We start from the raw sequence: 13,896 nt of genomic DNA, 5'->3' as shown, positions 1-13,896 counted from the left end.
CATTCCATGACTGTGATTCCCTCTTCTCTTTCTGTGGATAATAGCCTTGCTACTGAAAGCCCTCTGTTTGCTCTTCTCAATTTCTTTATTTATTTGGCTTTTACGATTAAGATTTCTAGGAGTGCCTGGGTGACTCTATCAGTAAATTAAGCATTAAACTTCAGCTCAGGTCAAGTTCACACAGTTCATGAGTTTGAGCCCCACGTCACGCTCTGTGCTTAAAAGCTCAGAGCCTGGAACCTGCTTCAGATTCTGTGTCTCCCTCTCTCTCCTCCCCTCCCCTGCTCATGCTCTGTTTCTCTCTCCTTCAAAAATAAATACACACTAAATAATTTTTTAAAAAAGATTTCTAGTTTATCTGTCTTCTTCAATACACCTGTACATGTTTTTCATGCTGAATTTGCTCATGCCCATAAATCTTATCCCATCTACTTTCAAAGATGATTTCATGGTTGTGAGATCAAGCCTCATGTAAGGCTCTGCGATGGTCATGGAGCCTGCTTAGGAATCTTTCTCTCCCTCTCCCTCAAAAATTAAATAAAACAAAATAAAAATTCCTCACAATTTTGAAGGTTTTTATTTTCTGATATTATAAAGACTCTCTTCCCATTTACATTTTTTAAATCTTTTTTTACTAGAAATTTGGCAGGTAGAACTAAGGGCACAGATATGGCACACCATGGTAAGATATGCCTTTCTTTAAGTATTAGTGAGGTCAACATTTTTATATATTTTTGCTTCCGTATTTTATATTCTCTTTAAAGAATGGTCTGCTCACATATATAGCCCATTTATATATTATGAATTTTTAAATAAAATTACACACCAACCTTATTTTTTTCAGCTTCATATATAGTTTATTGTTAAATTGGTTTCCATATAATACCCAGTGCTCTTCCCCCACAAGTGCTCTCCTCCATGACCTTCACCCTCCCTTTCCTCTCCTCCTTCAGCCCTCAGTTTGTTTTCAGTATTTTCAAGCGCCTCTCATGATTTGCCTCCCTCCTCCTAATTCTTATTCCCCCGTCCCCGCCCCATGGTCCTCTGTTAGGTTTCTCCTGATAGACCTATGAGTGAAAATATATGGTATCTGTCCTTCTCTGCCTGGCTTATTTCGCCTAGAATGACACCCTCGAGGTCCATCCACTTTGCTACAAATGGCCATATTTCATTCTTTCTCATTGCCATGTAGTATTCTACTATATATAAAACACATCTTCTTGATTCACTCATCAGATGATGAACATTTAGGCGCTTTCCATGGCTATTGTTGAAAATGCTGCTATGAACATTGGGGTACATGTGCTCCTATGCATCAGCACTTCTGCATCCCTTGGGTAAATCACCAACAGTGCTAGTGCTGGGTCACAGGGGAGTTCTATGGATAGTTTTCTGAGGAACCTCCACACTGTTTTCCAGAGTGGCTGCACCAGTGTACTTTGCCACCAACAGTGTGGGAGGGTGCCCGTTTCTCCACATCCTCACCAGCATCTATAGTCTCTTGATTTGTTCATTTTAGCCACTCTGACTGGTGTGAGATGTTATCTCAGTGTAGTTTTGATTTGTATTTCCCTGATGATGAGTGATGTTGAGCATTGTTTCATGTGTTTGTTGGCCATCTGGATGCCCTCTTTGGAGAAGTGTCTATTCATGTCTTCTGCCCATTTCTTCACTGCATTATTCAGTTTTTGGGTGTGGAGTTTGATGAGTTCCTTGTAGATTTTGGATACTAGTCCTTTATCTGATATGTCATTTGCAACTATCATCTCCCATTCCATCGGTTGCTTATTAGTTTACTTGATTGTTTCCTTTGCAGTGCAGAAGCTTTGAAACTTGATGAGGTCCCAAGAGTTCAGCTTTGCTTTTGACTCCCTTGCCTTTGGGGATTGATTGAGTAGGAAATAGCTGCGGTCCAGGTCAAGGAGGCTGTTTCATGTTTTCTTCTCAAGGGTTTTGATGGTTTCCTGTCTCACATTCTGGTCCATTTTGAGTTTATTTTTGTGTATGGAGTAAGAAAGTGGTCTAGTTTCATTCTTCTGCATGTTGCTGTCCAGTTCTCCCAGCACCACCTGCTAAAAAGGCAGTCTTTTTTCCATTGGATAACCTTTCCTGCTTTGTCAAAGATTAATTGGCATACATTTGTGGGTCCATTCTGGGTTCTCTATTCTATTCCATTGGTCTATGTGTCTGTTTTTGTGCCAATACCATACTATCGTGATGATGACAGCTTTGTAGTAGAGGTTAAAGTCTGGGATTGTGATGCCTCCTGTTTTAGTTTTCATCTGCCATCTTGCCTCTCTCCCCCAACCTATTTTAATTCTAAACATTTTACAAGGAATTAAAACTTTTTCAGTATAAAATAATTAAATAATCCCAAGAATGGTGGCACCCCAAGCTCTGCTTGAACCAAGCTCTGCAAGCAGCTTCCTTGAGTCCCATCTCCTTGTGCCATGGGCGAGCCAAGCTGTATTTTCACAATCCCACCTCACTGGAGATGAGATGCACTCCCTCGGGTGCTGGCGGTGGCTGGTCTCACAGCCGGGATCTCATAGGGGTAAGGAGCTGTTTCCATTGGCACCACCAAGATTGCGTCGCCACCACCAGAGATGAGGTGCGCTCCCACAGCAGCCAGCCATTCAGTCGCGATTGTGTAGAAGTGAGGCCTGTTTTTCTGGTGCCACCCGGAACTGGTGTTGCTGCAGGCGGTCGGCCACCTAGCTTCAATCGTACAAGGGGAGGGGTCTGTTTTTCCGCCCCCCGCCCCCCCACTGCTGCTGAGCCCAAGGAAGAATTCGCCAGCTACATGGGACGGGTTTCTCTCCTTGAGCCCAGCGGTTATATATGGGGTGACAATCTCTCTGTCCTGGCTAAGTTCTTTATCTCTTCTCTGGAGACATTACTATGAATGTTTTCAGTCTCTCTTTCTCTTCCCTTTGTCTCTCTGGGGCTCCACTCACTTTCCCTGTGTGGTTTGGGGCTCCCACCCCCTCAGCATCTCCAGGGACCAGCCTGTTTTTTTAATTTCCCCAGTTCGCACTCACTCAGGCATCTTTGATGTTGTCTTCTTTCTGGAGTCTGTGTGTTCTCCCCCCACTCTTGCAGATCAGAGTATTGATGCTTCAGTCCTTTTCAGTTTGATAGATGGAGGCGGGCAAAGATTATAGAGCTCCTTACTTCTCTGCCATCTTGCCTCTCTCCCTAAACCTATTTTAATTCTAAACATTTTACGTGGAATTAAAACTTTTTCAGTTATAAAATAATTAAACAATCCCAAGAATAATCCTGAGTGTTAAATATAAGCTTTTATTTAGTATACAGGCAAAACTTTCTAATTTACATACAGTGATTAATGCTGCGAAATACTAAATGCTTACCTCTGGACTATCCTTCAAAGCATCAGAACGGGGAAGCTCTGAGAGTTGGGAGAATCGTCGGTCATAAATACATAAATGAAGATGTTTATCAAGTACCCGAAAATCTTCATAACTTCTTTTAACAATCCAACTTTTACCCTATGGGTAAGAAAAAAGGACCCTTATAATCTGACTCTATTAGAAAATGTTTATGAATCAGGCCTTATTCTATAATGGTATTATCATGAGACTTTGTATTTTCTAGTGAAAAGCTTCTATCAACTTGTTAGTAAACAGGTAAATAATGTAGTTACACTACATCAAAAGGTCAATAATGGAAATAAGATAAAACTTTCCACTCTCTTTACTGCTGGTCAAAGTCCACTGGCTCTCTGGGAGTAGTAACTGTGACATGGTAAGATAGCATGCACCCTTAAAGCCACAGAAAGAACCATAAAATAAGTTGAGGGGGGGACTATAATCAAAAGTTAAGGAAAAACAAAACCAAGTTATTGCTAGGTATCGTGAACATTTTCTATGACTAAGACTGGAAAACCAAAACCACTAAAGTCCTCATCAATACATAGTCAATATGCATCTATTATCTAGAACACATATTCCTTCCCCATTTCCCAGGCTTTCTTCCTTGCCTTGCCCAATCTCAAAAATGAAAATCTGGGGTGTGTAGTCGGCTCAGTTGGTTGAATATTTGACTCTTGATTTTGGCCCAAGTCATGATCCCAGGACTGTGGGATTGAGCTCCACCTTAGGCTGTATGCTGAGTATGGAACCTGCTTAAGATTTTCTCTCTGACTTTCTCTATTTATCTCTCTTTCTCTCTGCCACTCTTCCCACTTGCTCTCACTCCCTCTCTAAAATAAAATTGGAAAAAAAAATGAAAATCCACTCCCAGAGCATATTTATTATTACATTCTACCTTATAATTTTTTCTCAATGCTATCACTTCCTCTAGCCCAAATTTAGTAGGGATGAATATCATTTTTTACTGGGAATACTGCTAATTGTCTTCACCTTTGATCTCCCCTGCTCCTCTTCCCACTATTACAAAATACAAAGCATATCAGGTGACACTGTCAAAAATCCTTCAAAAGCTCCCTTGGGTCAGCACTGATGAGCAGGTCGCAAATGTACACCATTTAGTTCTGCAATTTTACCTAATTTTATACAGAGGCTCTCATCTCATAAAAATCTACAAGGAAGCCCTCAGAGCAACCATCTCAGAACTGAAGAAATGCTTTTAGTGTAGATCTTCTCCATGTGCTCCAGACAAATGGGCCAGAAGCAGAATGTACCACTCCATACGAGAGAGATGTGAATTCTACACACAGGTATATTAAAACTAACATGATCAACTTGTATAATCTTACTCTGGACTGAAATTCTCTATCACATACATGGAGAACAGTACCAACTCCCTGTCTGAGAGCGTTTTTAGAATGAATTAAGACAAAACATGTGGCAGAGCCTTTTAAAGAACAGTGTCTTGGTCACTATTCTAAGACACGCTAGTTCTATGAGTCTAAAATGAGATCCAGTTAATTGTGATGATCAGCCTGAACTGGGAACCACCAATCCACAGGATAAAGTCCTAATATACTTGCACAGACCCTGGTTTTCATCATCTAGGTTCTGTCTGAATTTATACTCTGATCTCAGTCATTACTCCTCCGTGCCCTTTATTTGCCTGCAGTTATGCTCAATTACTTGCATTTATTCAGTTTATGAGATGTTTGGTACCTTTATTGCCTCCCTGATCTTTAACTGCTGCTTCTCTGGCTATGGAAATTCATTCTTTTACTCTTTGCTGAAGTAAGTGCCTTTGTTTTCTCAGTTCTAATACTGTATTCTAACCTAAAGATTTCCTAAATAACCACAGGGAGTTAAATACTGGATCCTTTGGGATGGGGGGAAAAAAATAATAAAGGCAGGAAAAAAAAGGAAAAACTTAGCATATAGTTGCAATTATTTTCTCTTTTGTATTTTTTAAAACAAAGCAACACTTCAAATACCAGAAAAGTATACAAAATACTTTATCACATACTTTTATCTCTATCACAGGGATTAAACAGACGTTAACTTTTTTGTCTCAAACCTCTGGATGTTATTTTATTTATTTATTTTTCTAATTTTTATCTTTATTTATTTTTTGAGAGACAGAGAGAGACAGTACGAGCAAGTGAGGGACAGAGAGAGAGGGAGATACAGAGTCTGAAGCAGGCTCCAGGTTCTGAGCTAGCTGTCAGCACAGAACACAATGCAGGGCTCGAACCCATGAACTGTGAGATCATCACCTGAGCCAAAGCCGGACGCTTAACCGACTGAGCCACCCAGAAGCCCCTGGATGTTATTTTAAAGAACCAATTACTATAGATACAAAGCACCATTCTTTGTTCTCCTTCTAAAGGTAAAGACAGGAGCTGATGTCCATTGTTATCATGCATAAGTGCATTTTATACCTTTACCATATATGCGTGTATGCAGTACTTTTTCCAAAACAAGTAAGATTTTAGTTGCTTCTCTATGAATCTAATCACAAATTAAGTAATTTGTTCAAAGCCTCAGGTATGTGAGAAAGTAGAAATTAAAATACATGTCAAATAGGGGCGCCTGGGTGGCTCAGTCAGTTGAATGTCCGGCTTTGGCTCAAGTTGTGATCTCATGGTTCGTGGGTTCAAGCCCCACGTCGGGCTCTGTGCTGACAACTAGCTCAGAGCCTGGAGCCTGTCTTCAGATTCTGTGTCTCCCTCTCTCTCTCTGACCCTCCCCTGCTCAAGCTGTCTCTCAAAAAGAAATAAAAAATATTTTAAAAATTTTAAAAATACATGTCAAATAAAAATAATTTAAATTTTCATCTGAACAAGGTTTTATGTCCATCATCCATAGTATTTTAACTCTATTCATTCTATCTTCTGACTTGATTAGGCCTAAAGTGGTTTGTTTTTTTTGTTGTTGTTGTTTTGTTTTGTTTTTTTAATGTATATGGGGAGGGCACCTGGGTGGCTCAGTTGGTTAAGCCACCAAATTTGCCTCAGGCTCAGGTCATGATCTAGTGGTTTGTGAGTTGGAGCCCCACATGGGGCTTTCTGCTGTCAGCACAGAGCCCTCTACAGAGCCGCTGTCTCTCTTTCTCCACCCTTCCCCGACTTGCATGCGTTTGCTTCTTCTCTCTCTCTCTCTCAAAAATAAACATAAAAAAAGTATGTGGGGGAGCCTAGGTGGCTCCATTGGTTGAGGGTCCAAATTTGGCTCAGATCATTATCTCTTGGTTTGTGAGTTTGAGCCCAGAATCGGGCTTGCTGCTGTCAGCATATATAGTCTGCTTCTGATCTTCTGGCCCCCTCTCTTTCTACCCCTCCCCCCCGCTCATACTCACTCACTCTCTCTTCCAAAAATTAAAAATAAAAAAACCTCTAAAAAACAAAATAAAAACATATATGAATACTTTAGGTACAGCAAGGTCTAATTTGAACAAGTGACCACACCTTATTTACATTACCTGCACAGATCCTGAATATATATACCTAAAATAAAGAAACAGCTAAGAACTTGATTATAAGACAGAATGTCCTAATTGTGAATCCTAGTGTTTAAGAACTGAATGAAGCAAATTAATGTAAATGATTAGTAGTGTACCAGTTAACAGAAATGGCTCAGCACATGCTGGCTATTTCTATTCTTTATTGATTTAGAGAAATTGTTCTCAGCCAAACATTTAGAATAAGAAAGCAGAGTTTCCAAACAAAACCCCATGGTATTTAGCAGAACAAATGACTGGTCACCAAAAGCTGAGTAATTCAAAAGAAAAAGAACACTTTTACTGATTACTTTCAAGTACATCAGGTTTTCAACTAGAGAAGTTAATATATCTTTAGAGGTCAAAGGTTGTTTTCCATACTGGCTGAATTTCCAACTTTAATTTTGGAAAGTAAATCTTAAATTTAATATCATTATCTGAAAATAACCCATAGATTCTGGTGACATTTTTGTTTTGTTTTGTTTTCCTGTTCTCTTTTAGAAGAAAATGTAACATCAGGATTTTAAATCACTAGTACAAAGGCCAAGCAATCAATCAGGATCAACTCTAAACATGTAGATAGTTATTCCACTGTATTGGAAGTAAGGAGAGAAATAATCTGACAACTTGGTACATTCACATCTATTCCTCCTTTCAAGCCACCAGACTAAGGGAAGTAGTTAATATACAGAAAACATAGTACTACATGTGTTGCTACCTGGTGCTTTTAGAATAGAAATTGGCTCCACTCTTAATCCCTTTTTCATTAAGCAGTCCTCACTAAATTAAGAATATTCTGACATATTGTAAGGTATTAGGGACTGAATATTTGCATCTCCCCAAAATTCGTATGTGGAAACCCAAGCCTTTAATATGATGGCATTAGGAAATGGTTCCTTTGGGAAATAATTAGGATGAGGTGAGATCTTGAGGGTGGAACCCTCATGAATAGGATTAGTGCCCTTAGGACTTAGGAGCGCTAAGAGAGCCTGCTTCTCCTCTACGCTCTGCTACATGAGGTTATGAGGTCAGCTGTTTGCATCTAAAAATTGGCTCTCACCAAGACTTTGCCATTCTGACCTTCTGATCTCAGACTTCCAGCTTCCAGAACTGTGTGAAATAAAATTCATAGTGTTTATAAGGTACCCAGCTTATGGTACTTTGTTAAAGCACCCCAAACTAAGACATAAGGTAACATTTGGCCCCTGGAATATCACTTTCCCCGTGGCATACAAAACAGACTTCCAGATCTACATGATTGTGAAACAGAAGGAAGAGAGAAGAAAGAAAACAATGAGGAAAGAAGTAATCAGTAATGCAGGATTTAAATTTAAACTACTATGTGCTACGTGCTAGGTAGACCTTAGGTAACTTCTAAACCTCAATTTACTCATCTATAAAATAGGGAAGTTAACAGTACCTGTGGTTGTTGAAAGATTAAATGAAATAATGCATGTGAGTTACTGAGCACACTGCCTGCCAACCATTCACTAAACATTCATTATCACCACTGATATTTTTCTCACTGGTACAGCTGTCTGGCACAAAAATACCTTTTGAATATTGTATTAGTCATATACTTGTCATGCATGGGGTACAACAGACAAATATTAGTTTGGTTGAAACTAACACGCACAGACAATATTAACAATACCTTCACTACCCTAGACTGATTTTGGAAAACCTGTTAAATTGTACAAACTGATAGAGTTGGGAAATCTCCAGGTTAAAGTACAATCATTGAAACAGGATTCTAATAACACACCTGTATCTATGTTCCAATTTCTTATACTTCTTCAGAATAAATTCCTGGGGCACCTGGGTGGCTCAGTGGGTGGTGTCCAACTTTAGCTCAGGTCATGATCTCACGGCTAGTGAGTTTGAGCCCTGCCTTAGGCTCTGTGCTGATAGTTCTCAGCGCCTGCTTTGGATTCTGTGTCTCCTATCTGCCCCTCCCCTACACATGCTCTGTCTCTCTCTCTCTCTCTCTCTCAAAAATAAACATTAAATTTTTTTAAAAGAATAAATTCCTAAAAACTGTGACATCATCTAAACCTAAATGCAGAGTATACTGAATCTTTCTACACTATTTTTGCAAATTTTTATAGGACTAACCTTATTTTTAACTAAAAAGTTAAAATACACACACAATTTCTAAAAATGGGAAGACTGCACCAATTTTTACAATATATGCCTATTTTACTGCATTTATACTAATATTTATAAAAGCATTTAAATTTTCCAAATGGTGAAAATTATATGCTTTTAAGAATTATCTATTTATATTTTGACGTTTCTACTAAAGTATATTATATACTCCTATCATTATTGCTTATCAAACTTATCAAACCCTATTATACTGAATGTCCAGCCAAAGTATCTGATGTAACTATTAGCCCTTCGAAAGTTCTAACACTTTTCTTGAAATAGTTTGTTTGTCAAGAACTTTCCTTGAAGGTTTCTCAAAAAATTAAAAATAGATCTACCCTATGGCCCAGCATTTTCACTAGTAGGTATTTTTCCAAAGGATACAAAAATGCTGATTCAAAGAGACATGCACCCCAATGATTATAGCAGCACTATCAACAATAGCCAAATAATGGAAAGAGCCCAAATGTCCATCAACTGATGAATGGATAAGAAGATGTGGTACGCACACACACACTGAATACTACTTGGTTATCAAAAAGAATGAAACCTTGCCATGTGCAACAACGTGAACGGAACTAGAGGGTGTTATGTTAAGCAAAATAAGTCAATCACAGAAGACAAATATCTTTTGACTTTACTCACAGGTGGAATTTGAGAAACTCAACAGATGAACATAGGGGAAAAGGAAAAATAAGATAAAAAGAGAAAGGAGGGCAAACCATAAGAGACTCTTAAATACGGAGCGTATACTGAGGGTTGCTGTAGGGGTATTGGTGGGGGGGACGGACTACATGGGTGATGGGCATTGGGGAGGGCATTTGTTGGGATGAGCACTGGGGTGTTGTATGTGAGTGATGGGTCACTGGATTCTACTCCTGAAATCATCATTATACTGTATGTTAACGGACTTGGATTTAAACAAAATTTAAATTTTTTTAAAAAAGAAAGAAATTTCCTTGAATGCATTCTGAAGTAATATATTAAATGGCTTAATACACTAAAATACTAATTTTTTTGTTTAAAAAAAGTGAGAAAGAAGTTAGTAGGTCCTTCTTACTTAAGACTTCTTCCTATAGAAGTATAGTAAAACTTGGTTTGTGAAAATTCATTCTGAAAACATGCTTATAATCCAAAACACTTGTGTATCAAAGAGAATTTCAAGAACTATTGGCTCAACTGTGATCATATGACATTTGGCATCATATTGCAAGAAGTTGCTTGTTTATCAAGTTAAAATTTATTAGAAATGCTTGCTCATCTTGCAGAACAAGTTACTCACAATCCAAGGTTTTACATATCTTAAATATATTTTTTAAAGAGGTATTTAAAATATATTGTTTTGTGTTTTACATTTGTTCTGCAAGTTCAATTTTTAGTTCCTCTGGCTTTGTCCTATGAAGTACCACACAAATATAAGAAGCCTGATAAAAACACATTATGATTCAGTCACATTTCAGAAATGATCCTGTCTGTCAAAGTTAATAATCAGACTTCCAATTTTATTTCCAGTATTTACGTTACCACTTTGTCCTAATAAGTATAAAGCTGAACAAACTGAAAAATCAGTAACTCCTCATAGATCCATGAGATAAAGTCACAGGGAAAACCTTTATCCCCAGAATTGAAGAGATTTGGCAGTCTAGAAAAGAAGGTCTAAACTCAATCATCTATAATTCTGCCTTAAAATAACAGAAACTTAAAACCAAGTTAACAGAAGAAATAAAAAAATTATAGCAGAAATCAATGAACTTGAAAACAGAAAGTTAATAGAGAAAACAAACAAAACCAAAAATTGAGTCTTTGGTAAGATCAATAAAATCAACAAATCCCTGGCAAAACTAAGTAAGACAAAAAGAAGAGAGAACACAAATTAGAGGGAACATCAAAACATATCATATGAACATTAAAAAGCTAATAAATAATACATGCTCATACACTTGATAAATTAGAGGAAACTGACTGGTCTCTGAAAGACACAACCCCTGCTAAAACTCACACAGAAAGAAATGAACAATGTGACTAAGGCCTGTATCTACTTAAAATACTGAGACGATAATTAATAAACTTCCAAAAGAGAAAGCATTGGGCCAAGATTGGTTCACATTGTTTGAATTATATCAAATATTTAAGAAAGAAGTTACACCAACTTTCTACAATCTCTTTCAGAAGACTGAAACACAGAGAATACTTCCCAATTCATTCTATGATGCGAGAATTAACCTACTACCAAAATAACACAAAGATATTACAAAAAAGGAAAACTACAGACCAATATCTCTCAAAAATATTGATGAAAAACATCAACAAAAATCTCATCGAATCAAACAACACAGAAAAAAAATTATATACCACAATCAAGTGGAATCTATCCCAGGCATGCATGCAAAGTTTGTTCGGCATTCAGAATCAGTTCATGTAATCAGTTACATCAATAAGCTAAAGAAGAAAAATCACATACCCACATCAACAGATGTACAAAAAGCATTTAACAATATCCAACATTCATTCATGATTAAAAATTCTCAGTAAACTATGACTTGTGCGAAATGTCCTCAACTTGATAAAAAATATCTATAAAAAATCTATGACTGTAACAGTGAGAAACTTGCTTTCCAAGAAAGATCAGAAACAAGGTAAAGATGTCCCCTCTTTCCACTGCTTTTCAACACTGTACTGGAATTCCTAGCTAAAAAGAAAAGACAAGACAAGGGAAAGGTATACAGATGGGAAAGGAAGAAATTAAACAGCCTTTGTACACAGATGACATGATCACTAGGTATACAATATAAAAGAGTTGTCTGAAAGTCTCCTGCAATTACTAAGTGATTATACCAAAATACTAGAATACAAAGTTAACATTCAAAAGCCAACTGCTTTCCAATGTACCAACAATGAGTAAGTTCAATTTGAAATTAACAACACAATAGTATTTATATCAGCACGTCCCCCCAAAAAATAAGTAAGCATAAATCTAAAAAAACTGGGGCACCTGGGTGGCTCAGTCAGTTGAACTCACAGATCACGAGTTCAAGCCCCATGTCGGGCTCTGTGCTGACAGCTCAGATTCTCTATCTCTCTCTCTCTCTCTCTGGCCCCCTCCCACTCAAAGTCTGTCTCTCTTTCTCTCAAAATTAAATAAACCTTTAAAATCTTTTGGACTATGTACAAGATTTGTATGAGGAAAACTACAAGATTCTGGTAAAAGTAAACAACTAAAAAACTTTGAGACATATACCATGTTCCTGGAGAGAAGGCTCAGTATGGTCAATGTGTCATTTCTTCCCAACTTGATCTACAGATTCACAGTGCTATGCCAATTAAAACCAAAGCAAGTTATTTTTATCATTTTAAAGTATATAGAGAGAGGCAAAAGACTTAACAATAGCTAACACAATATTAAAAAAGAAGAACAAAGTTGGAAGACTGACACCAAGTCACTTAAAGACATAGCATAAAGCTACAAACATCAACACAACAGTGGGGTATTGGCAAAAAAAAAAAAAAAAATTTAACAAATGCATCAATGGAACAGAACAGAGAACCCAGAAATAGACCCACATAAATAACTCTCAACTGATCTTTGACAAAAGAGAAAAGGAAACACAATGGATAAAAAAAGAAGTCTTTTCAACAAACCGTTTTGGAAAAACTGGCAAAATATACAGGTAAAAATATAAATCTAGGCACAGACTTTACAGCTTTTAAAACCTTACTCAAAATGGATCACAGACCTCAATGTAAAATACAAAATGATAAAACTCATAGAAGATAACACAGAAAATACAGATGATCTTGGATTTGGTGATGAACTTTTTTAGATACAACATCAGAGGCACAATCCATGAAAGAAAGAATTAATGAGCTGGACTTCACTGAAATTAAAATTTTCTGCAGTATCAAAACACTATCAATAAAATGCAAAGACAAAGTAATAGGCTTGGTGCAAATACTGGCAAAAGGCATATTTGATAAAGAAATCTAAATATATTGTATCTAAATAAATATATTGTATCTAAAATATACAAAGGACTCTTAAAAATCAATAATAAGAAAACAAACAACTGTTAAAAACAGTCCCAGGGCGCCTATGTGGCTCAGTCAGTTGAGTGTCCAACTTCGGCTCGGGTCATGATCTCATAATTCTTAAGTTCAAGCTCTACGCTGGGCTCTGTGCTGACAGCTCAGAGCCTGGAGCCTGCTTCGGATTCTGAGTCTCCCTCTCTCTGCCCCTCCCCCATCCATGCTCGCTCTCTCTTTCTCTCTCAAATATAAACAAATATTAAAACAAGACCAAAAAAAAAGTTGAAAGATATAAGCAGACACCTCACCAAAAAGATATGCAAATAATAGATAAGTATATGAAAAAATGTTCCACATAATGTGTCATCGGGGAAATGCAAACTAAAATGAGATAACACCACACACCTATAAGAATGGCAAAAATCCAGAACTGGTAAAACCAAATACTGACAAAGATGTGAAACAACAGAAAATATCTTTCATTGCTAGTAGGTATACAAAACGGTAAACCCACTTTGGAAGACAGTTTGTCAGTTTCTTATAAAACTAAACATACCTCACCACAGGTTCCAGCAATTGGACTCCTTGGTATTTATCCAAATGAGCTAAAAAGTTTTATCCACACGAATGCCTATACATATATGTTTATAGCAGATTTATTCATAAATGCTGAAACTTACAGGTGCCTGGGTGGCTCAGTCGGTTAAGCATCCGACTTCAGCTCACATCATGATCTCATATTTTGTGATTTCAAGCCCTGCATCAGGCTCTGTTCTGACAGCTGAGAGCCTGGAGTCTACTTCAGATTGTGTCTCCCTCTTTCTCTCTATCCCTCCC

The 13,896-nt window shown here is 37.5% G+C and overlaps 1 protein-coding gene across 2 annotated transcripts in view; it reads right to left on the bottom strand.

The window, feature by feature from the left end:
- Positions 1-13,896, bottom strand: part of ARHGAP32 (Rho GTPase activating protein 32) — a 197,383-nt gene that overhangs the window by 107,383 nt on the left and 76,104 nt on the right. For both annotated transcript variants that reach the window (XM_029957580.1, XM_029957581.1), the window contains one exon: positions 3,375-3,512. In XM_029957580.1, the coding sequence (XP_029813440.1) occupies positions 3,375-3,512 (138 nt within the window). The remainder of the gene's footprint in view (positions 1-3,374; positions 3,513-13,896) is intronic.

This window comes from Suricata suricatta, chromosome 11, assembly GCF_006229205.1.
Source record: "Suricata suricatta isolate VVHF042 chromosome 11, meerkat_22Aug2017_6uvM2_HiC, whole genome shotgun sequence".
NCBI classification, from domain to species: Eukaryota; Metazoa; Chordata; class Mammalia; order Carnivora; family Herpestidae; genus Suricata; species Suricata suricatta.
Note: the sequence above shows the minus strand (reverse complement) of the source record. Positions and strands in the feature narration are given on the sequence as shown.